Source organism: Psittacula echo (genome assembly GCF_963264785.1).
Source record: "Psittacula echo genome assembly, chromosome: 5".
In the NCBI taxonomy this organism is placed as follows: Eukaryota; Metazoa; Chordata; class Aves; order Psittaciformes; family Psittacidae; genus Psittacula; species Psittacula echo.
Genome location: NC_137739.1, coordinates 82,418,722 through 82,444,710, shown reverse-complemented (window position 1 = coordinate 82,444,710; position 25,989 = coordinate 82,418,722). Strand labels below are relative to the sequence as shown.

At 42.1% G+C, this 25,989-nt stretch overlaps 1 protein-coding gene across 1 annotated transcript in view; it reads right to left on the bottom strand.

The window, feature by feature from the left end:
• RPAP1 (RNA polymerase II associated protein 1) overlaps nt 1-25,672 on the bottom strand; it is a gene marked incomplete at its 5' end in the record, with an annotated part of 36,879 nt that extends 11,207 nt beyond the window's left edge. The window contains 16 exons of the mRNA XM_080618792.1: nt 1,519-1,720; nt 2,392-2,571; nt 4,517-4,674; nt 6,652-6,831; nt 7,027-7,161; nt 8,873-9,058; nt 11,393-11,560; nt 12,315-12,416; nt 12,870-12,968; nt 13,370-13,485; nt 16,936-17,142; nt 20,023-20,199; nt 22,216-22,396; nt 23,696-23,788; nt 24,397-24,545; nt 25,483-25,672. Coding sequence (XP_080474918.1) covers nt 1,519-1,720; nt 2,392-2,571; nt 4,517-4,674; nt 6,652-6,831; nt 7,027-7,161; nt 8,873-9,058; nt 11,393-11,560; nt 12,315-12,416; nt 12,870-12,968; nt 13,370-13,485; nt 16,936-17,142; nt 20,023-20,199; nt 22,216-22,396; nt 23,696-23,788; nt 24,397-24,545; nt 25,483-25,672 — 2,523 coding nt within the window. The remainder of the gene's footprint in view (nt 1-1,518; nt 1,721-2,391; nt 2,572-4,516; nt 4,675-6,651; nt 6,832-7,026; nt 7,162-8,872; nt 9,059-11,392; nt 11,561-12,314; nt 12,417-12,869; nt 12,969-13,369; nt 13,486-16,935; nt 17,143-20,022; nt 20,200-22,215; nt 22,397-23,695; nt 23,789-24,396; nt 24,546-25,482) is intronic.
• Between the last annotated feature and the right edge of the window lie 317 nt (nt 25,673-25,989).

The window sequence follows — 25,989 nt, the reverse complement described above, 5'->3', positions numbered from 1 at the left end:
TAAGTGCTGATCTTTCCATTTAATATGAAGATGACACAGGTGATCAGAACTACCTTGAGAAAGCAGCGTGGCACCATAAGGGTCCCCACAAAAAAAAACCAAATTAAAAGCTGTATGAAGTGTGATTGACCTACCCATCAAGCATGACTGTGGATGAACATTGCACAGAGGAGGATCTGTGGCTTTTAGAGAACCATCGAAATTCTTCCGACCCTAGTAAGCAATATCCCATGTTGAAGGAACATGCTGGCAAATATTAATGTTCTTTCCCTTTATTAGAATGCTGCTTTAGGATACAGAAATACTCATTTCCATAACATAAAATCTAGTTTTCCCCAGATGAAATCCCCCTCTACAAATCAGTATGATCTACATGAAGGTGTTAATCTTAGTTCTAAGCAGGCTAACAAAAATGTTCCAAGAAGGTCCCAGTACTGAGTAGTCTGGTTACTCTGGAAGTTGGGCAATTTTAGTTTGATTTTTTTAATCAGAGGAGCTAATCACTGGTAGGTGATGGAACTTCTTTTTAGGTGGAAATAAAAAATATGTCATAAAGGTTAAAAAGGAATATTAACCTCTTGGTTATCCTGGCTTTCTAATGCTCAGGACATAATGACAGCAGGTGAAGGGTACGACCAACCTCTGGGACACTAAAGTCATCTTGGAGAGATACAGGTGGTTTCCACCCCAGCCACATCTAACAAACTCAATTGCTCCGGGCAAGTTTCAGAGGAGTTGCAGAAATGTAACTACAGCCACTAAATTACCCCCACACCGTGAAGACAGCTCTCCCAGGTCACACCTCGGGCATATCAGTTGGGCAGTAAAGAGGAAAATTGCATTTATCTTTAGAACATCAATCTTTACAGTAGCTGAAGTATAAGACATTATTCTTCAACAGCATCACACTGATGTGTCACCTGCAGAAAACTCACTTTAAAAGATGGCCACGTACTACAGCTGTAACAGGGTTACAGGAGTCAACCTTCAATGTCAATGGGGCAGCAAATAAATTTCCCTACTGTTTCCTATCTAAAGTTCCTATGACATGACCCTCGATGCTCAGTCTTCCAACCAGATTATTGCACTGTAGCTGTCCACATGTAAGCTACAGACCACAGCAAATGCAAAAACATGCAACTTGATTTAGCTCATAAAGAGCAAGGGCTGCCAAACTGAATCAGGTCATATTTGCTTCATGCTTTGGATCTCTGCCATAAACGAGAACAGTCACAGCACTACCACTTACCCTGACTGAGACTCTGATTCCAAAAGAGGGAAAGGACAAGAAAGGAGGACAGTAATATTTGGCACTGCTAATGTGAAGGATCAGTAGACTTATCTGACCCTAAATGCATTGCAGCCTAGATATGAGCTGTGATAAACAAAATCTAGTCCTCAGCTAGATGCCTCAATGTCTGTGTTTTTCAGCTTTAACTGTTAAGTTCAGGTTTTCAGAGGTAATATACAAGCTGACGCTGGTGAGGTGAAAAGACAACCTGTATCTTCAGGCCTTACCTGCTGGCTACAAGCACTGTAATAAACTCCCAAGTAGATCATGTAAGTTGTGGTCAGAGGCTGGAGAGTTTGCCAAGTTTCTGTCTGGGATATCTCCTGGAAAATTTTTTTCAGACTGGTCTCAAGGAAGGGCTGCAAGCCTGACACTTGATTCCAGGATATGGGAGGAGGAGGAACCTGTTTGCTATCTTCTGAGCTATTACTGAAACACAAATGAAGAATAATACAGGATAGCAAATATGTCTCAGAAACAATTGTCTCTTCAAACAATCATTTTTAACAGCAAGATTTCCAAAGGCATGTAGTCTGGAAGCTGATACCCGACAATAGCCACTAAGGGAAAAACAATTCTTTGTACATTCCCAGAGACCAGACTTAACTGATTTTGGCATCAAAAACTATGCAGAGGCTACTTAGGAAAGTCAAAGTGTCTTCCTCTGCACTACCCTGTCTTCGAGCTACGTTCTAGTTTTACTGTACATGCTACCTCAGTATCCAGCTTTAGTTAAAAGTTTCTGGCTTTTCACCAGAAAAAGCACCTGTTTCTTCAGCAAATGCTACTGCTTTGATGTCTATCAAAACCAACCACCTTTTAATCCTGACCCATCTTGGTCTCTGCAGAGAGATTCTTTCCTCCAAACCTTGGAGAGGTTACTATTTTTCCCCAAAGGGAAGATTAAAGGAGCTTCCGAGCTCCTTTCAGCAGGGCATTTGGCTAACGCTGCACCTGTGCCCCACAGCTGGAGGCAGATTTTCGCTCCTGCCTCTTACCAGGCAGACAAAAAGAAGTTGATAGCCAGGTCTCAAAATCAAAGAAAGAGAAGACAGGATGCCAACTACTCAGATACACAACTGGTGACAGAGGGGGCCTACCTGCTCAGCTTGGCCTGCAGCTCCGCCGCATAGCCTGCTGTTTGTGTCACATGTATCAGCAGAGTAACTACTGCCGTAGCTCGCTGGACAGACAACTCGGTCATACAGCTCTTCTCACTGCAAGTGCTGAGCAGGTCAGGTAGGGACTGCAGTATCCTCACCAGCACAGGGTAGAGATCCCTAGAGTACAAATCACAGAATAGATGAGGTTGGAAAGGGTCTCTGGAGATCATCTATAGTTCAACTCCCTGCTCAAGTCAGGTCATCTAGAGCAAGTTTGCCCAGCAATATGTCCTGTTGAATTCTGAGTATCATCAAGGATGGAGAGTCCACAATCTTTCTGTGCAACCTGCTCCAGTGTTTGATCACCTTCACAGGTGTAGGAAATACTTTTTACTAAGTGAAATTTCCTGTATTTCCATTTGTGCCCATCGCTTCTTGTACTTCCACTTCATACCACTGAAAGAACTTGCCTCTACCTTCTTTGCATCCTCCCATCGCATAGAGATTGCTAAAATGAGATTATGAGAACCATCATCACCACCAAAATAACAAACAGCCATGGGAAAAAGATGACAAAAAAAAAAGAATATGATCTTCCATTTGAATAGGACCTCCCTAATACTCTGCCTCCAAGAAGATGATCTCATGGAAAAAACTATTTTTATTTTATTCCTGATTCCCTAGTTCTCAAATTCTCAGCCAAATGATTTGCATTGTCATCAGTGGTGATAATGCAAATTCAAGGAATCTTCTGCTTTTTGTCTTTCCTCAATGTTATTTACAATGCAAAATTATACAGTTTTTACTCTTTATTAACCAATTCACCTGATTGGGCTGGAGAACACAATGTTGCGTAGGAACAATCTCCCTTCTGACTCCCTTGGCATCCCTTTTACTCTTCAGAGCAACTCCACAGCCATCTCTGTGCTTCCAAGTCAGTGCAATTACAGGAATAAGATTCAATGCTTGAGATAGCTCAGACTTATCCCAGCACAGACCCTGATGGCCATGCACAAGAACTCGTACCAAACTGAAAGTGGATGTGGCATGCAGTTTGTCTGCATCACTCTGCCTCACTTAGCATGCACACTGGTGACTGCTGCCCAGACTGCCTTCAGATCATCAGATTCAGCCCTAAGTGTGCTGCAAACTGTGTGTGCTGATGTCACACAAACACAGATTATCCATGCCTTCAAGGGGAAAAAAGATGTAGCCCTAAAAAGCTGGGGTGATCTCTCATAGTATAGAGGGGAAAAAACAAAATACCAATCCTTAAACACAGGAGATAAAGAACAACCAGAAAAGACAATACTCAACTCAAATACCTATAAGGAACTTGGAATTTTACTGCAGGAGGCCAGAGATAAGACTTCAGGGAGATAAGACTCCCTGAACTGAGGTAGAGACCAAGCCTGGAGATCCCTATATTGGCCCCTCTGGAACAGGGCATCTGCTTCCCCTGTTGTGCCTCTGTCCTGGGTTCAGCAGTAGCAGTCATTTTTAATTCTTCTTAGTAGCTGGTGCAGTGCTGTGTTTTTGACTTACAGCCTGGGAACAGCGCTGATAACACCGATGTTTTTAGTTGCTGCTCAGTAATGTTTACTCTGACCAAGGACTTTCTGAGTCTCATGCTCTGCCAGGGAGGAGGAGAAGCTGGGAGGAAGCAGAGACAGGACACCTGACCCAAACTAGCCAAAGAGGTATTCCATACCACAGCACGTCATGCCCACTATATAAGCTGGGGGCAGTTGCCCAGAAGGGCTTAGATCACTGCTTGGTCGGGCTGGGTATTGGTTGGCGGGTGGTGAGCAGTTGTATTCTCTTCCCTTGTTATTTCCCTTATCATTATTATTATTGGTGGTAGCAGCAGTGTTTTTGTGTTACACCTTAGTTACTAAACTGGTCTTATCTCAACCCATGGGAGTTACATTATAGAATCATAGAATAGTTAGGGTTGGAAAGGACCTTGAGATCATCTAGTTCCCATTCTTTCGATTCTCCTCCCCATCCCTCCGGGAGTGGGGGAAGAAGCAGGGGGAGTGAGCAAACAGCTGCGTGGTTTCTGAGTGACAGGCTGGGCTTAAACCATGACAGCCTCCCACCCTCATTTCTCCAGCTGTACCTGTAGAGATCACAGGCTTGACCATAGGCAGCAGCCACAGCCCACAACCGGAAGGCTTCAGTGCTTAGCCTGATGGCTTCTTCCCTTGGCAGCAGCAGATCCACTGGGTCTTCAGCTGTAAAGCGACTCAAGCGACTTTTCATTTCAAATTTGTTAAGCTGGAAACCAAACAAACCAGAGAGAAAAGAATAAACAACAGAAAAAGACAAAGGGATAAGAGGTATCAGCTGCATGCATCATCACCACATCACTTTGATACACCAGAAGAGCAGCACATTTCAGTTCAGCTCATTCTCAACTTCTCTTGCCCTCTTCAAATCTGCCTTTATCTTATGTAATCTCAAGGAGCACACTTCAAAGGATCAATAAATGGTCAAAGGCTCTTATGAGAGAAGTATTCCTGGAAGGGATGCCTAGGTGTTACCTAATCCGTTTCTAATGCAAATCAACTACACATAAATCATTTCTCCACCCCACACACTCTTGTTTTGGATGCTCTTTGCAGCATTTAACTGATTTTAAGAAAATAAATGTTTATCCTTCTTTAAGTAGTCATAACTAGTACTTTATCAGCCAAGATTACATGTAAAGATACATCTAATGAAAAACACTGTATACAAAGCTACTGAATTGATGCTGCTTTTGGATTTGGGAGGTCAAACTAAATGGCTTTCAGAGGTCCTACAACCTAAATCTTTCTATGATTCTAACTTATTTCACAAAAAGGGTACCTCCTGCCTGTTACTTTTATAGGATGATAGCATTTTGATGCCATGGAAATGTTCTGAGGCTATTTTGGTGTTGAATTAAGCATGGGCATGACTCATTTGCAGTTCTCTAGAAATAATTTTTATCCTCCTCAACAACCGGGTATTTTTGTGTAGCCCTAAAAAAAAAAAGGAGCTTCTCTCTTCCTCTCCCCCACATAAAAAAGAGCTTGTGTGTGATCTGTCTAAACAAAGGAGGTAACAATGTCTTTTTCACAACACAAGGACATATTATAGTTAATTACAAATTCAAATGCTTTAGAGACATCCTGTAGAGAAATCAATGCACACCAGCAAGAAAGTAAAAGGAGCTGATGAATTCTGACACCACTCCTACAGAACAGAGGGGAAAGTCAAATTTACCTCCAGTGGAGGAAGATAGAAGAATGTTGTTAGCTGAAATAAATTCATGCATTGATGATTTTGATTTAGTTTGTTATTATCTTCCATTCCCGTGTTCAAGTGCATGTAACAAGCCATATGAGAGTGCAACAGAACCAAAGCGCAAATAGTCTACTGTAAGCAATAAACCTTGCGGATAAAAGCAAGTGGCACCTTGTAAGCAATTTTTGCATGCCTTGATACACCTGGCATACGCAAAGCCTGAAATAGAGTAAAATTCAAGAGATTTTCTGTTATGCTACAAGCACCACTTACAGCCTTTAAATATCCCACTATCCATCATCAGCATGTTATTCTATGTATTTTATAGCACAGGCTGGTGTTCTGCTGCTGAGGTTAGCAGTTTCCTGGATGGCAATTTATTAGATGCTGTTAACAATACTGAACCAAAAACCATAAGAAGTGCTCACTGCACTGTAATGTGTGCTGCTCATGGTAGATGTTAAGCATTTATAGCATCAGTATGATGACCTATATGAGTGAATGCAATTATCTCTGAAGTGGAAAACCTGTCCAGAAGTAGATAAGAGGAGTTGGAAATACTGATAAATGCCCTCAGAGTTATTAAGACAAATTAATGGCAGAAAAGCCCAGCCAGGGTCATAAAACACAAGGATAGCAATTTAATCTCTGGTTTATACGGTCCTAAGCTGCCTATCACTGGAACACGGGAGAACACAGAGCATCACACACCATGTGCTCTGAACATCTGCTATCGGTCAATATCATTGGGCTGTGCTATGTGATTTTGCATACAGCAAAAAGCTTGAGGCAGCTCTTCTACTGGTACACAGCAGAAGCATCATTATTAGGACAGTGTCAACAACTCCTTCAAAACACACATAAGCACCATCTTCACAATGATTATTCCAGCTTCAGCTCAGTCACCCCCAGTTAATCCTCTGTCTTTACTTACACGGAACAAAGGCCTTTGCAATCAGAAAAGCTCTTCAGAGAAGCACTCACCAGCCTGGCTGTTGCATTTCGGCCTCCACACGCCAACACTCTGATGAATTTCATAGCAGTGGCACAGGCAACTCCATGGAGGCTGGTGAGCAGACACCCTGGTTCTGCCACTTGGGGATCCCACTGAGTAGGGAGAAATTCCCTGACAATGGTCTCAATCAACCGAGGACAGTCAAGCAGCTGAAGAGAAACAGCAGGCACAGTATAATTAAGGCAGCACAAGTAACTAAAGGTATGCAGTTATGCAGACATACAGAAGACATGCTAAACACACAAGTTTGTTTGATCTCCTTGCCATAACTTTACCTGCTTCTTTCTTCCTTTATTCAAACCTTTCTCTATCATTCCCCAGCTCCTGTACAGTGGGAGATTTACCTGGCTGCATGCTTCAGAAGAGTGCCTTGCTATGTGGGTGAGGATGTGCAGTATATCTAGGACTACTGTTGGAACAGGTCGTACCACCTCCAGGATGTATCTCAGCCGGTGCTGGATCCGTGTCTTCAAAAGTCCCTAGGAGGAGAAAGGGGAGGAATGAAAAAATCCATTATGCTCTTTACAATTGCTCTCCGAACTGCAGTTGCTGGAAGACAAAAGGAGATTCAATTACATCTCCTGCAGGGTGACAGTTTTAAAATTACCAGTGGGGAGTCAAAGAAATAAGTTTCTGTGGATTTGCTAGTACATAAGCAAATGAGCAAGACTAACTGAACTTCTGTTCTGAATCCAACCACTAGTGGGGTTTGGATACTTATATTTTCATACTCCGGAAAACAGAAGTAATAGGAAATAAGAAAATAACCTTCCCTATAAAAGGCTACTAAAATCTAATATAGATGAAAAGGGTTCTCATGCTCCTTCAACCATTTTGGGTAGACACCACCTCCAGCACTCTGCCTGATAGTATCTGTCATGTCAGAGAAAGCTGACAGAAGCAAAGAACAGACCCAAATTCCTGGTTTGCAGCAGGAAAAGAGATGCAGAGAGATAATGTGATTTTTATTTTACATTTCACAGAGAAGAAGACCATGATCAGTGGGATGCTGGGAAACAAGTCTTCAGTTTAAGTGACAGCATCACACACTCCTAGTTCTGAGAAAAAGCAACTCCATAACACCCGAGTTCATAGTACTGACACTTCTAAATAGCTGCAGCCAAGCAACGTTATAGTTCCAGGCCTCAGTTCAGTTCTAGTTTAAATACTCCGACAGTGTGGTGAAGTAATTGGGTTACAACAGCCAGGTGTGAAATGGAATTTCACAACAACTAGAACAGTGGAGAATTTTATCCCAAGTATCTTCTGAGTTTAGGCCTCTTGAACAAGTTAAAATCCATTATGCTGAACCACGCAACTGTTTCCAGAATCACAAACTGACCTCACGTCTTATCCACAACTCTTTTGTTAAGCTTTTTAAACAGTGTCACCTAGTAGAATACAACTGAAATCATGAAACCTCTAAACAAGACCCTATGCCCAAGTACCCTATGCCAAAGTGCCATTGGCACACAGGCTCAAGCATGTGGATTAAGTGATGACTTACTGGCAAGTGACTAAATGAAGGTTTTAACGATTGCAGCAAGGAAGAGTTGCACCAGCTCCACCAACGCTGAATATAAGATAACAAAGACTGCTATTTTTAAAACTCCTATTAGGAATGTGGAATGAGGCTTAAATATGTGAGTAATACCTTCCAAATCATGCAACTACCATAGAAATGCAAATATGAAGAATGAAATTGGAGAAATGCTAAGTAGTCAGCTTATGTCAAATATAAAATGAATGTCATAGTTCAGAACTAGTCAGATTTGTGCAATCTAGCTATGATGATCATTTTTAAATTCACAAAAGTGCATACAGACACTTTAATAATGGTTGGAACCTTTCCACTTTTAACTCAAGTAAGTGAGCTTGAAAATCCTATCTGTATGCAGTCTTCCAGCAAGTCTTAGAAGGTCACCAGAATGCTTGTTGCCAATTTCCCTGCAGGAAGGTAGAGATACTTAATGATACTAAAATCACACAGGTCAAGTCTCAACATTTTTAGAGATCAATAAGATTACCCTCCTGGTAATATATGACAGAAATAAAACATTTAACAGACAGGGAAGAGTTCTAATTCTTGTTCGGAATGTTAGTAATAACAAACACAGGAGGGTAGATGGTTCAACAACACACATGGATCCTATTTTCCTAAAAGGATTTCAGATCTAGCTCTGTGCTTACCTTTACAACATCATACCGGGCCACATCTGGATCTGGCTTGTTTTCATCTTTTAACTTTTTATCTCGAGACTTCTCTGCTCCATTTAACTCTTCATCTTCCTCCTCCTCCTCTTCCTCCTCATTGCTGGGGACAAACGGGAATGCAGCCATTCCTTGGTACCATGAGAAAGTCCAATCAAGATATTTCTGTAAGAAGAGTAAAGACACAAACTGAAATTCTCACAAAGAAATCATGGAAGACATAAAAAAATTCAAGGATGCTTTTGATTATGGAATGCTTTTCTGATTCCCACTTAATCCCAGGAAAACAGTAACACCATAAAGGGGACTGTGAACAAGCAGAAAGCAAAGCATTTCCACACAAGTGATTTTAACTGATGACCCACACACACTTCAGAAACCATGCAAAGCAATTACTGTGAGGTGAATTAAATTCACTACACAGGTTAACAGAAATGCAGCTTAACTGGAAAACATTTAAGATCAAAATAAACAAACCAACCACCAAGGCTCTAGAAGTTAAATTGAAATTTGGCATTTATTGGGTTCTATTCCCATTCCTGGACCTGTGTGGAACTGAGGTTACAAATAACACAGAATGGTGATGTAAAAATTGCTATGTTAGAATAAAAGAGTACCTGGTGTATTTGTTCATGTTTGTTTGAACGCCCTTCAGTTTCAGCAGATTAAACAAAAATCCCTTCTTTGTTCACAGCTAATGACAGTGTCAGACAGCCTCAAGATCTGGGGCCATGCTGCAATATGTGAGCTTTCAACTCTTCAGAGATTGCTCTCGTAACAGACCTACTTCCCTCAAAGTGTTTTAAAACATAACGGATGGTCAAACGGAATGTTTGCACCGCTAATAGCTGCGTTAGATTTCCACTTCCTGAACAGGAAATTAGAAGTAACTACCAATTAGTCAGAAAACACATGATAGCCTTCAACTAAACCCTGAGCTGGTTTGAAACATTTCAAATGCAAGTGCCAAGGAAGCAGAAGGTACTATCAAGCATTAAAAAAGAGTAATAAAAAGGCAATATAAAACCAAGTTGGTAGGTGAGTGAATGACATGGTCAGAAGAGGCCTGACTTCAGAGGATGAAACTATGGGTCCATCTGGAATACAGAGTTTGGGACTGTAGCCTTCCTTCCCCCAAAAGGAAAAGGACAAGACAGAGTACCTGGGTCTTCAAAGTAAACAGAGAGAAAGGTGCTTCCTTCCCATAACTATTTATGAACAAACAATACCTTCAGGCAGCATCATTTTTACATGTGCTCGCCTTCTGTGTTTATAGTGGGGATAAATCGTGTTTGTTTTAGAAATCCTGGAGCAAAAGGCCAGACCTCCAGCCCTGTCCCTTCCTCAGAGACCTTTTGAAACTCAGCAGCACAAAGACACAAAGCAGAAATAAAGACAGCACAAAGAAGGAAGGACTTCCCAAATGACAAAATATACAGACACAGCACTCACAGCGCTGCTTTTGGCATCAAGTCAGCAATCCCCGCTTATACAAGACATCACACCACAAGCTCTGATCTGAGAATCAGAGCACTACAGACAGTTGTAAACAAGAATCAGAAGAAAGAAAAGCACATCAAGAAGCTGATTCATAGCTTTCATAGCACTTAAAATGGGTGCGCAGGACTTCTACTAGAAGCAGAACACCATTACTCATAGCTTAGAAAAGGAGCAAGATGTGGAGAAAGCCAGCTAGTCCTTTGTTTTAATTGCCTCCCCACTAAGGATAGCTCTAAAGGCCCAGGAGAAGTTGCAAGGGGCTTCTTGAGATCTACCCACTCTTCTCCATCACCAGCCCCTTTGCAGTCAGACACAATAGCAGTTCTCATGAAAGGAACTTGAAACACAGCCTAGAGCATACTTTGTCTATAAAGGACTGCTTCTGCCCAACCAGGAAGACATCTTAATCTTGCTGTTCAGGGCTCTCTAGTATCCCTGAACACCCAAAAGAAGTTTCAATCTTCTAACAGGTAAAAAAGTATCAAGAAGAAAATATACACATAAGAAGGCAAAATTAAGTATTTATTAATATCAGAAGGACATAAGGACAGCAGAAAATGGACAATGAGAGAAAACAAAGATAGCATCATTCTGAGGTTTATGGGGAAGCAGGGAGAATATTTAATCTGTTCAGAAGCAGAAAAACTGCAAAACAAGCCAAAAAAAGAGACCATATTGAAAAAAAATTAATTGTATACATACATTAGTAGTAGCCTGATCTAAATTGTAAAGATGTAAAAAGGAACAGAACCTCAGCAACCTGCGCTGGATTTATCATGGAGCAGAGCTAATTCAAACAAGACAAGAAGACATCCTGAGAATCTCTCAAACGGGGATAACACACTGCCTTGTCTGTCCCAGCGCACAGCAATTCTATTGACTACTAAGCTAACCCATCCAGCAAGCCGCTGGTTTAAGCCACTTACCACGTCTTCTCATGCTGATTCCTGTAAACAGTTCAGCATGAAATCAAACCCAGGCAGTCAGTAATTGTCTCACCTCATCATCGAGTGACACCAGCAGAGCCCGGAGAGCACCAACAGCTGCTGCCATGACATTATCCACTGCATCATCCAGCGAGAAGCGCAGCAAGAAGAGAAACCCAGCATCAAGCAGCAGACGCAGAATGCTGCCCTTCAAGGAGGAAACAAACTCTCCAGCCCTGGCCTGAAATACATATCACACTGTCAGTCTTAAAGCTGTCCCATTCTACATGCTTGCCTCTTCCCATTTCTACTGTATAGCAGCTAAATTGAGTGTCAGGCTTTTTCCCTTATTTTCTCCTCCTTTCATTCCACAGAAGCATGTAACACCAGTTTCTTAGTGCAAAAACCTTTCTTTCTAAAGCCTGGAAGCATATCCTGACTTCAGCCTGTTCTGCCCATCATTCTTCTCAAAACCACCCTATTTCTTCTCTGTCTCCACTGCTATTAGAGGCCAGGTTGGCACTTCCCCTAAGAGTTAGGAGGAAATGTGCACAGAAGTAAATATTCATTCTGCCTTATGCTATTGGCACATCCCTCTGAGTAGGTTGGTTCATATAGAAAAAGCACGCTACAAAGCTGGCTCAGGCAACAGAAGTCAAAGGGTCACTGACAAGGATATAGGTTTGTCACAAAAGTAACACCAAAAAAAACCCTAAACTTGTGTCCCAATCAACAAGACAACTGAAGCTGCAGCACTGCTGCTGAACGACACTTGGAAGCATCTCCCTCCAAAGACACCTGAAACTCAGTTTGTTATTTCCCAACACTTAACTTTTCTAACAGTAAGGACAATCCCAGTGAAAAAGAATGCCCTGCTGCTGATTTTTCTCACTTTCATTGAATAGTACAAAGCAAACAACTTGTACCAGAGAACTCTGGTCCTGATCCACCAGAAACCTGAATTATGGGAAGGAATTCCACAGGAACTGACTTACCTTTTGAACAATGCGACCCAAGACCTGCAGAGCCAGTGCCCTCTGTTGAATAACTTGGCTGCGAGACAAATGAAAGAGCTCTTGGAGAGAATAACCAGCCCTCTAAATGGGGGGGACACCAAAACAAAACAACAAAACAACTCAGCTATAGGTATAAACAGGCCCCTTCAAATAAGATTAACTGTGAAATACAGCATAATGGGAGATAAATTGCAATGCACTGTTGTTTGCTGCTTTGTGGCAATTGCAAGAGTTTCTAATCGTTGATGTGACAGGAGAAAACTGAACTTCTTAAGAAAAGGATGTATGTGCACGTTTTTCCAACACCACAAATCCTCAATGGCATTACAGAGAAAAGGCATTAATGGAGCTTTCTGCAAGTGAGGCAGTTAATGTATACAGACCAGCTTCTCTTCAGGAGCTTGTTTCAAAAGAAAATCACCTGTCTGCACTTTCCTAAGGTTTTTGTTACTAAAAAGCCTTTGCACAAAAGGAATCTGCCAAATCAACCATAGGAAACACATGTGTGTACCCTTTCTACTACATTACACCCACCTCTGCCTCTTCTCCATGGTGATGCAGGCCTAGGTGTGTTGGTAAATCAGCATCTGCAGGAATCAATTCTCCTTTTAAACTGAATCGAGCTTGCATTCCCTACAATAAAAGGGTGGAAGGAGGAAAAGATTATTTCTATTGCCTTACACTCCATTCACCACTTCAAACACCACTTCTTTTATCAGCTGCTGGAAGGGAAGAGTTCAAAAACTCCTCAGCTCAGACTTCAAATTCTTAAGAAGTATTCTCCTCTTTCGTAGCTTTCAGACCTGTTTTATCTCAGATTACAGCTGACAGACTATCATTTCCCAGCTCTCTTAAGCACGATAGCCTGAACTGTCCACCTACCATCCCACCATATGGAAGAAACTGGGAAATCTCCCAGCCCAATGGAATCTTACATATTAACCACACAACTAGTTTCTGAAGCCTTCAAAACTGTAACTGCTGAGAAGCATGACCCAGACACAAACATGAAAAACAAGTTTCTGCTTTCAAACCTTTTTGGTTTTCTTCTGCTGAGGCAAGGGCAAATCTTTCATCCATTCCAGCTTCTCAAATTCCACATTGTCCATGTGAATCCATTCCTTCTTGGGCTTCACAGGCAGATCATCATCTTTGTTGGGGGGGAAAAAAATAGCAGTCTTACCTTCCAAGGCAGGAATGAAGATAATACTATTCCCCCTTCGCCAAGCTACTTGGCTTACATACAAGATTCATGTAAAATAAGAAAACGGTTTTCAAACTGACTGTTGGTTGACGCATAAACATCAAAGGTTTGAAGCTGTTTTCATCTTTCATGAGAGCTACAAAAGGAAGTTAACAGCACTGTAATGAAATTCACAGACAAGGCTAATTTAGGAGAAGTTGAGCAGAAGTCAGGACACAAATAAGGCAAAGTGATCAGAACCAGGGCAGAAAAATAGTATCAACCCTACTTTTGAGAAAGCAAACTGTGTGTCATCCAGGAAGGGGAATGCTAGAGGAAATGTAAAATGAGTCAAAAGTATTAATCATAGAATCATAGAATAGTTTGGGTTGGAAAGGACCTTAAGATCATCCAGTTCCAATCCCCTGCCATGGGCAGGGACACCTCGCACTAAACTATGTCACCCAAGAATCCATCCAACCTGGCCTTGAACAATGCAGAAAGGTCCAAGCAAATTATTGGAAGCCAGTATGATTTCAGCCCAGATACACTAGAGAGAGCATAAACACTACTGATCATGCTTTCATTGCATCTGTGATGCTGTTCTTCATCCCATGTCCCCCACTAAAGGCTTGAGAAGATCAGCTTAAGAAGATCAAAAAAGCTGAGAACTTACACAGCTTGCCTGAGAAACAGCTCAGCAGGGAACCTGGACAGCTGAACAAGAATTTCAAAGGTTGAAGTACTAAAGGAAGAAAGTACTGATTTAACTTTCTAAAGTGCTTTGGCTAGAAGAATCTTAGAAACAAGATATTTATACCTGACATCACAAGAGTTGCCCTAGGAAAGAGACAGAAGAATCTCACAAGTGAAGGGACAGAAGAAATATAACCAGAAATTATCTGAACACTAGGAAAGGTAATGCTTTGCTACTAAGATACTATGCCATACTGCCATGAGAAGAGATGAGCTAAGAAGTCCTTGCTATCTCAAGAGACATCACACGTTAGAACAGGAACAGGCAGTCTGAGGGCATGAGAAGCAGCAGCATCGCTCCTGCTGGAGCAGCCCAAAATTCATTTGCATTGCAGCTATTAACCCTGGTGCCCTGGTCTTCACTTGTAAGGAACAATGAATCCCACTGAGATGTTCTTCTTTCATCCCATCTTTCCCTGCTGATAACTGGCCTGAAACCTAACCTTTTAATTTCCTCCAATTAGCAGGTAAACTTTCAGGAAGGGCACTCATCCTTTTCAGGATGAAGCTTCACCATTATGATCAATGTGGTATTGAGTCAGGCAGGGAACCAAGCACAGAGTTATCTTCCTCAGCCAGAAAGCTGTTCCACAGAATTTTAGCCAAAGGATCAGCACTCATTTTAATTGAAGAGAGGAAAAAGCATCTGAAACGTAAGAAAGCTGAATGCTTGTGGGTGGTAGATGCAAAACTAGAGGAAATGATATCAGCAGAAAAATGAAACTTATTAATATTTGTAATTGTTTTCTCCATTAATCACTAAACTGATAGGGTTGAGTTAATCATTCTATGAATAGGATTATGCATATTATCACCAGCCCTTAATACTATGATCTTGTCAACAAGAGAAGACTGATACACGTTCCAAAGCATCAGCAGATTTTCCAGTTACTGAGAAATTCCTTCAGAGAAACACAAGCTGACAGTGCGAATGCAACATTTGCATTGAACTGTTTCAGAACTGGGCTGTATTAAAAGCTGCCACTCAGCTTCTTCCCTTTCTTCTTTGCTCCCCCTTTGTCTCAGTGCCAGAATACACTCTTCTATTTGATAAGATTACAAGTTGCTGGATAAAGGCTTCACCATCTTGTTTATTAAAAACAGTAGCCTTTTATCTCATTACGGGACAGGTTTGCCTTTTGAGCAATCCCAATGCTTTGTGTCACCATCCTCTCCCTGGGGAAATCCAGAATGATCATTTATGCTGAGTTATTTATGAGTTTACTTCTGAGCACAAAGAAATGCAAAATCCCAACATTAAGTGCTAATGTCTAATTAATATTTTACATATCGTGTTGTCCAAGATGGGCTGCAGACATCAACTCAGGTGCTGGAAAGGCTTCCCTTGGTTTTATAGCTTTCTTTGTTCTTTCAAATATCCTGGGAAAACTCCTCTTCTTTCCCATGCAGTCTTCCATGGGAAGCAAAAGATGCTGTCAGCACACAATGCTCTGAACACTGAGCTACTCTCAAAAGCACTACTACAATCTTGTTCAGCCTTTATCGGCTGAACAACCCACTCCCATTGCTCTCAGGCAAGTAAGAGCATCACTTAACCTGGTGCTGCTTGTCCCCTCAATTGTTCTCAAAATAAAAAGGACAAAGAACAGTCTTTTTGATTAAGATGGATTCGTGGAAAAGTAAAACTTAGGAGACACAGAAAAAGGACTGTTCAGTGAAGTGTTTTCCTCAATAAGAGGCTAATCAGCTTTCCTTCTCCTGCACATGTACACATACATACACTCACAGACTCATCCCTCCCATCAAGAAAATGTTGTTGTCTCTTGCAAATACCAAGCTGAAAGCCAGAAGTGATTCAGAGACCTCTTTAATCAGCCTGCATGCTGCACTGGGACACAAAAATGTACCAGAAGAGAGGATCAAGAGATGGAGAGAGCCAAAAATTGACACAAAATTGGGGGTGAATTGGGGGAGATAAAGCAACTTTCTCCTCATACAGATACATTTTGAGTATTCAATAGTACTAAGAGGCAACAGCTCTGTACATTTCTTCAAAAAAAGCAGAAGAACATTCTACACTTTAATACTTCCCTCCATCAAAACACAAAGAAAAGAACTGTATTCTGTGGAAATCACCATATGGGCTCTGAGATACAAGCCACAAAGTAGGGACACCAGGAGTATGTCATGATAAGTCATGTGTGCACCACGTGAGCTATCTCCCTGAAGTAAGACTGACTGTGTTCTCCATGCTATCCTATGCGCAAATCACTCTTACCTACCCAACACCCTCTTGTCCCTTAGCAGACCCAGTTTAAAGAAATTATGCAAGCAGCTGCTGAATCTCACTACCACTCTTCGGTTTCCCTGTTCACATGACTAAACATGAGAGCAATGTTACCTAGTTTAAAACACATCTTCTCTTCAGAGACCTCAGAACAAATTTCAAAACCAAAGCAAAATGTCCCACTGAACAGGTCACCTTCATTATGTAGAGTATTACCCTTCTAATCTATGGAGCCCAGCTGGAAATAAAAGAGATTGTCTTTCTTGACCCAAGACGTATGTACTTTGAAATACGGTAAATTCTGAGTTGGATAACTAATAACTAATGAAGTGCCACATCAATCCAATCTGGATTGATGCAAATACCATACAAACCTTACATTTATGTTGAGAACATTAATAACATGATCTTACCTGTGATTTCTACCTTCATGTTTTCTTCTTCCCTTACAGATTCTTCCAGACCAGACTCCTGCATGGAAAGAGATGATCTTACACCATGCTGAGCCACAGGCAGAGATTCCACAAACTCCTCCTGTCTGTTCTGTTCCATTTTCAATTCCTTCTTCTGGCCTTCATTGCCACCACGTCGTGACTTTAAGAAAGCAACTAAATTGGGATCTGCAAGTATTGACAAAGAGATAGACAGAGATGTGACAGGAAGTCTCAAAACACTTGGTATGTCTATAGCTCCTGCTATTTATGTTTTAGTCTTTTCATTCCCATTCCACATGCCCTCTTTTTCTGTACCAACTATCACTTCTTTTCAAACTGAGACACTTGAATGGTGAAGCGACACCAGAGAAAGAGCTGATAAATGTCTTTCCAAGTAAAACCACTACAAAAATTCTAGTTAGTCTCCCAGCTTACAAATAAAAAGAAAATAATTTCTTTCCCCCCTCACTGCCACTGAAGAGGCACCACTGTGAAGACAACTCTGGTCTGTGATTCAGGGGAAGAACCTGGGTCTGACTGTTTGCCTACGCTGCCTGGGGATCACTCAGTGGCAACAACCTGAACACTATAAGAATACATGGAACAGACACCACAGTGAATTACCTGCTCTTTATTAAACTGCACTGCTGCTGCAGTGCATGGTCTAGATATTGTGTTAGAAGAAGAAGATCTCGTTTGCTCTGAACTGACTCCCCATCCTGAGAGTCAATTATGGTCTGACAACATCCAGAAACACAGTCATTCTTTCCCTGCTTTGGAGAGGAGGAACATTTGGGAGGTAGGGGCATTTTGAAGGATAGATAATATTCCTATGGGTCCAAAATAGGAAAATATCAGATATAGATCATAATTCTACTTTCAAATCTGCTCTGGATACTACACACCATTTTTGACTGAGTACACTTTGTCTTCAAATGCTTTTCATCTAGAATACGGTGTTGAGGTGCCAGAGGTTAACAATAAGAGCTCGTGCATTGTGCCTCTAAAAGGTATAGAGATACTCCTGTAAGCAGTGTCAGAGGTGTATAGAGTGTAGACAGAATGTAACACTGACACTGGTTATCCATTCTTAGGGTGACAACAGACAAGTGATTCAGAAGTGCTCTGTACCTGAGAGAGAAGTCACCTCAGAGAGGAAGTTACTCCTGTGTCTCTGAAACAGTTCAGGATGCAGGGATCTATCCCACACTTGTGACTGCTGCACTCCTCATAGTGCAGTTTAATTTCCCTTGGTGAAGAACAGGCATTCAGCCCAGGCTCATTAAAGCACACATATTTTTCCTGTATGCAAGCAGATCTCCCAACTTTCTCTCACTTCATTGTGCACAGCAAGAAAAGGACTGTATTCATTATTTCATCACTTCACACAGACAGTGACTAACACATCACTGATGATGCCAATCTGTGCACAGTATGTCCAAAAGTCAGCCTGCTTTTGCTCAGAGTCTCCACAGGCAAAACGAGAGCAGTATCACCAATAAGATCCTGAAGACACTGCCTAGCATGAAATTGCCTACCTATCCTCGTGCTCCACCATGGACTCATCTGCTTCATAACTAAAACATTAGTTCAGACACTGGGCACCATTAAACACCCACAAATGATTCACACTCCTGAATATGGAGAAAAAGTCTCTTTATTCCACATTTCTCTGCTCGTCCAATTCCCTGCTTCATCCATAAGCCAGCAATTTGGCTTAGGAGTAGATTCATCATGCATAATTGCCTAACCACAGATATTTCGGGAAGGCCAAAATTACTCCCAGTTTCCTTAAAGCCTCAAAGACTGAAAGATCTACAATTTTAACCCACAGGGCATATAAACAAATACACAGTTTTATAAAATAACTTATTGTACAAAAATACTTAAAATACATCCTAGTCTTTTTAAACTATGTAGTAACTATTCACTTCACTAACATCCCAAAGGACAGAGTGGTAGGGACAAGAAGCATGAATGAGACACAAGGAGAAAGTGCATAAACAAGATCTTTTTCGTGCACATTCTATTGCTATGAGCACTGAAGTTAAAAACCAGGATTTTTTTCACCTCAGGTAGCTAGAAGAGCTCAGCTGTCTGAACGAGGGATATACCTACAGGTTCTGTCTGCAATTACTTTGCACACTTCCTTTGCCACCTTTCAAGTTATACCCATGCTGCTTGTAATGAAGTCAAGGTTGTTAATACGATCTTTAAGCTAAACTTAGGCATTTAAAATACCACTCAACCTAAATTGGATGCTAGAATCTGAACTTAGGAGAATTTCAAAACCCCTTGTCTGCCACCTGTATCTGCACGTTTGCTCATCTTGAGCATACAAAATCACTGAAACCAATGCCAGCAGTTTTACAGTGCCCTAAATGCCACAAATTCTCATACACACCACATTCAGCCATCTCCCCCATCTTGTCATCAGCATTCCCAGAGCACCACTGTGGACAAGGCTTCAAAACAGAGACCAGACCCCTGACAGAACATCTGCGCCCACCAGCCAGAAAACTAAAACACTTCTTCAAGAGCAACACCAGTTGTTTTTCTGCTCTGCAAGTACAGACTTAACCTGAAATCTCCCACATGCTTCCCCTATCTGGGTACTGACAGTTCTGGCCCAAGTCTTAGGCATTTCAGAAGAGAAGACCAAGGGCGTCCTCTCACCTTAGCACTGCTAAGAAAGCATCCTAAGAATAGCTTTGCTCTCTAATCTGCCTCACAGAATACATTTTAGGACCTCAATATATGTACACGTAACCAGGTATTTGGTGTGCAAAGCAACAGAGTGCATGGACCACCTTATCCCATAGCAAAGGGGAGATGAGACAGACTTAGGCTAAGCCCCCTCCCACTGAGGAATAAGTGCTCTAATTCCTTCAGACTTAATTCATACTCACAAGCTACTGACATCACACGGAAGCTAAATTATCCATGTATACAATGAGGAGGAATCCCAAATTCCCATCTTTGACCTGTGAATTTGGTAAGACTTTAGGACAGCCACACATTCAGTAAAATTCCATGTCTCTAGAATTCACCCTGGGAAACACATACCCAGCTGAGCCAGAAGCCTTTCCTGCTCCTGCAGGATCTCTTCCTCAGACATGGACTGCAGCTTCTCCAAGTTCTCTTTGTGAATAGCTTGAACTTCCTCCTCACTCTTCTGGCTTCCAAGACCCTCTCCCGTTATGAGACAAGGCCGCCGAGAGGTCAAAAAGTCACCAGCTTTATCTGTTAGATCAGCAGAGAAAGCAGTTAGTGATTTAATGTGCCTACACCATGATGACTGCATCTCAATTTTGTCATTACCACGCCTGCATAATTTGCTTTCTATCTTTGAAGCCAAATTAAAATAGGAGTAAAGAAGTTTAGTTTAGCTTCAAACAAAACTAAAATACTTGGGCTTTCATCCCATGTCACAACAAAATGTCATTTCTACCTCATTTCTTTAGGAGTTTTGGGAGGGATGGGGTGGAGGGAGAAAGGAATTTTGTTTCCTTAACGCAAAGCAACAGCAAGAAAACTGGAGCACAATTCACGACTAATGAGCATTCTGCCAAGTTAGTGAATACCAGATACCTTCTCTGTCCAGGAACACCTGCACCCACATTCGTACTTCAGCTGAACCATGACCCTGACTCAGTATTTGTTGAGTGAGATAATGAATTAAAATCATTAGGTACACCAGTTTCTGGAGTGATACAAGACCCATTCTCAACATAGGCATGTTTGGTTCCAACAACATCCTGTATTCACATATTAGAAGTTCCAGCAGTGGGGCATTTTTCCTACCCTGAAAAGAATCAAGTCTCCTTTTATCACCTGATCTAAATCCTTTGTAAAGGCTCATTTTGTTTAACTCCAGCAGCCAGGTAACATGCTTTTTTGGCCAGAATGAGACCCTCCAGCTGTCCTGTAGCCCACTATATAAGGACCTGACTTAGTGTCTTTATTCCTTATGTTTTGTTCATATGCTCCAAATAGTAACTTGGAACATCCCTATGACACTAAATCAGCCAACCCTGAAAGCATCAAACCCCTGTTAGAATAGCAGCAATGACACTCATCATAACATCAGTAAGGTTTGATGTAATTTCCACACCAGTTGTCTTGCTCATTGAGCAGAAAGAGATGAGAAGACAGAGTGACATGGGAAAAGATTCAGTAAGCCTCCCACCATCAGCACCTGGGGGTTACCAGGCACAAACACGTTACTACAAGAAAGGGAGCTCCCCCTCTTCTCTTCTTCCTTCTAGTGATCCTGCCCAACAATCCTGCTGAGGAGGCCAAGGCATTTTCTGATCCCTCTGTTGTGCTCCTACATTTCTACTTCAAGAGGATCACAGCTCTCGGGCTGCTGGATTTCCCCCTTTGAGATTTCTCAGACTGAAGTACACATGCACAATTGTAACAGGCTATCAGGCAAGCACAGTATACTGACCTGGATGGTAGATCTGTGCATGGCAGTGCACGGCACATCCAGGGATTCTCTTACCAATTCTCTGACAAGAGTCAGGGCAGAGAGAAACTTAGGTAAACAGTGAGAACCCTCAATGGGTTATCTGGCCTCCATATCAATGTGAAAAGGAGGGTGTCATGTAAAAGCTCAGACACATGGTGGTCCTAAGTAAATAGCAAATAAAAGTCCACGACAAAATATATAAATGCCTGGAGATTCTAGTACCAGTTGAATTGGTTTCATCTTTCCTTGTCACGTTGCTGTCAGACAAGTAACTGCTGGAGGTGGCACTGACTCATCAGCACTGCCTCACAGCCTTCCTTATGAAGCAAAGCCACAGTCTCATGGCAGCAGATCTGGTGACGGAAGACTGAGCTTTCAGCTTCTAGGTAGGAGTGAGAACCCACATCAGAGTGGTCTCAAACGCCTTCATGAGGCACAAGAACCACCCTTTTCCTAAAATTGTGGAAATCAAGGATGAAACAAGAAAAACTTTACATATAGTAGAGAGGAAAAGGAAGACAAGGACCTTGAAAAAAAAAATCTGTTGGGGCCTGTGCAATGCAAAAAGGAAACCAGTGACAAAGCTAACCCAATTTTCAGAATGTTAATTTGGGTCTCAGACCACTTCAAATCCTTGTCACACCACAGACATTCCAAGTGACCTTGAGGGTCATAAACCGAGGACAGAAGTGCTACCTTACTTTAAAAATAAGGTGCAGTGATGTTACAGTTACTAAGGCTATTTAAATGCAGTAGGCTGGGTAAGCAGACCCTTTGCCACTCACCACCCCTGGAGCCAAGGAAAGGCACCTCTCCTGCTGACCCCTCAGGATCCTGGGCATGAGGAGCAGCAGATCCTACTTGCATGCAGTCGGCAGCAGAGGGGGCTGTTGCTGCCTTTTCAGCAGCTCTTCTCGCTGCCATCTTTTGTGCAAAGATGCTTTTTCTTCCAGATGTCACCTTCACCTGCAAACAGGGAAGCCATGTGTCACCTCTTTCCAGACTCCCCCGCACACCTGCCACTAACAAATGTATAGATCTGATCCTAAAGACTCCTTCAGATCAGGCTTTGGGACGTGATACAGAGAAGCTGCTGGCAGCCACCTGTGTTTTCTATACGTGTGCTATTCTTATGTTAACACAGGTTTAATGCTAGGACAGAATGACAAAAACATTAAAGATGATTAATTAGAAGTGAATTCAAGCCAGGCAAGTACACGTAAAATATCACCAAACACAACAGTTCCAGCTTTCCTGCTGTTCAGAAACTGCATAGCTGACTACTTCAGATTTCTGAGGATAAAGGAGGCTGTACTGCACTGTGCTCACCACACGCTTGGAACAGGCTTCTTATAAGGTGATTAGAGAGCAGCAGGGTGAAAAGATTTACACAGTAAGAAATGGGCACCTGGTGCTAAAATAATCCTGACTAAATTACTGTGTTGCTTGCCTAAGTGATGGAAGAACATGGCCGTGAACAGCTTTGCACAGGATGCACAAGAAATCCAAAGCAGACTAAGCAAAAAAACTCTTGCATATCTCCAGTCCAGAGAAGCAGCTCAAAAGACAGTCTGAACATTGCGCTGCTTTATGCACTCCTGCATTAGATAAACAGAAATGGTAGTTTCAAAAGTATCACTTTCGAAAAAGCTGTCCTTCAAAGTAAGCTACCTCTTCAAAGCAACAGTTATCAATCCCATACCAATTCCCAGCATCTGACTCCCACTCAGCTAGCAACTCTTGCTACTGCAGCAATGTCTGGTGATAGCAGCCACGGCTTCCAGCTTTACAGCCTCAGAAATTATGCCAAAACCCCAAAAGCTGCAAAAGATAATCTGTGCAACCACACTCAACTGTCATGTCAGGAGAAATCAGGTGCAGCTTCAGTGAGTATGGACTTAAACCTGGTGGATAAATTAACAGAAGTTGATCCTCAGAGAAAAACAAAACAGGATCAATTCTATTACAGCAGCAGAGATATGATCCACCTCACTAAAGTAGCTGAAGGGGATAACCTTTTTCCTAAACCTAAAGGATTCCAGTGTTACTTAGCTGCAGGGTGTGAGGTACCTAAATGATGGCAGCTTGGTAGAACCCTCTCCTACACTAAGGTAGCAAATGTGAGAGAGATGCTGAGCTAACTCATAACCTCCAACAGGCCAAGTCACTTATTTTGAGTCCTACCACCCACCAAGCATCAGGCTTTGTTGTGACCAAATTTTAATCATTAATAAGGTAGCGTAAAACAGCTGCTCCCAATCTTACCTCACTTTTTATCTCAGAGCGGTGAAATGTCTTTGGAAATGGGTCTCCAGTGGGCACTGGCATGGTCACTGCTGCTGCACTTGTGTCTCGTTCCTGCAGCAAGAAATTAAAGCCCTGTAGAAACCATCACAACAGCCAGATATATATCATTTTATATCATTTAGTTAAGAGTGGATGCAAAATCTCTCAGCTCTGCAGCTCACAGGCTTCCTGCTGCTTCACTGTCAGGTTCAGAATACCTTGTGCTTATTTAGAGGCAAAGTGAGGCTATTTTCCAAAAGGCTGGCCTGCCAAACTCCAAGAATGAGACAAAGGAAAAAATCTGGGCCAGCGCAAAGGAATGAGAACATCCTCCTTAGAAGGTCCAGAAATTCACCCAAATCTGCACTGGAGCACATGCCTGCATGCAGGCAGCATAACCTGTAGGCAATCTAGACTGGAAAGCAGACTCAGAGCCATATTTAACTGATAGCAAAAATAGCCACAAAGAACTTTTCTTTCAAGGAGCTCCCTGAAGGAGCAGTTGTAGCAAAACTACAGTGCTACAACTGCTTCACTACACTGTAGAAATAAAAAGCAGCAACAGAACCTTTCATCCTTGTCCACTTAGTTCACAGCATTCAAAAAAAAGAAAGGAAAACCAACCGTACAACAAACCAACAAAACCCCAAACTAGAGCATCATATGAAACCTAGCCATACAATAATTTTGCTGAAGACTGCTGTGATGTGTCGATCATGACTCTCCAGTCTTTCCTCTGGATCTTCATTCTCAAAGTGGACACAGGCACTTTTGACCTTTGACTTTTTTGAAGGAGCTGGAGTTAGAGCTGGCAAAGTATCAGGAAAATCTGGGGAGGGGAAACAATAAGGAAAAAAAAGCAGTGAGGTTACTCATATATAGCTACTGTGCAATAGGTATCAGACCAAGGCTCCCTAATAGCACCTATTGCTCTGATGAAACACCAAGATGAGGAAGCAAGGAGCCCTCTGTCTCTGACTTGCACTGGGTAGTAGAGAGAAACATACTCAATTTTTATTAGTTATGTATTGACACCAAGGTCTTTTCAATGAGCTCCATAAGGAGGAAAGGGTACTGAGGCCTGACTGCAAGTATTAAGGGAAGAAGCAAGGCTTTACAGAAACAGTGTCCTTGCAGGTTACGTTCAGGCACAATTCCACTGCCAGCTCTAACAGTGAGTGACTTGTATGATCATGAGCAAGTCAAGGCCTCCTTTTCCCTGTCTATAAACTGGGTTCATGTTTTCTTACCCAGAACTAAGCACTATACGATTTAAGTTGTTGCTTTTAAGAAAACATCTTGAGCTTCTCAGGCTATTAAGTACACAACAGAAATGTTACAGTTAGTACTGATGGAGGAAAACAAAACTGTAGGAAGGCAGCTTATCAAGCTAGATCTGCTGGCTGAAAGCTGGAGCTGTTAGCAGAGCTAAACCTCAGAGATACTGCAAACAGGGTCTGGACAGATTGCAAAGTAAGCAGTGAGTGTCCAATGGGTACAAATCATGGAAAACACCTCTTGCATTGAGGATGGCAAGGTACCATAGGCAAAAGGCAATGTGTTGGAAGTGTGGTTCTACTGGATGCCAGTAACACTGGACCAGTGTGCTTCTCAACAAGGCTAAGAACAAACAATACTGCAAGGAGGACACACATGCAGGGCAAAAGGAACACTGAGTTGACAGGGAGGTGAAAATGCAAGCAGTGACGGAGACAGAAAGAGACAGAGAATTCTGGTAATCCAAATAAGCCCACAAGGGAAATTACCATCCAACATGACCACATCCTTGCTGTCCTGTAGCGGGGGTCTCTCAGCATCTGTGGTCCTTTCCTCCCCTTTCCTCTTGTCTGCTTTCTTCACAACCTTTACTGCAGGTGAAGCTCTGGCTGCCAGGAACTGGTTTTGAAAGTGCAGCAGGTCTGCCTCAGACTCCCCAGGCTTTGGTCTCGACAACATCCTGCCTTCTTGCTCTTGCAACCCAGTCCTGTGTCCTGTTCACATGGAAACTACTGCAGATGTGGAAAACTGGTTACAGAATTGGATTTCCTGGAGAGAGGATGGGGACAGCAAGGGAAAACTATTAATTTTTGTCCCACTCTGCTGTTCCAGTAGATACCACAGCCACCCTACTTCAGGATCACCTCAGGACACAACTAGTTGTACCAGAGGCCCAGACAAACCATTCACCTTGTTCTTCATTGCCAGAGAACATGCTACTAGACAAGCCAACACCTGGTCTAGCAGCCAGCTGGAAGCAGAATGGCATCATTCCA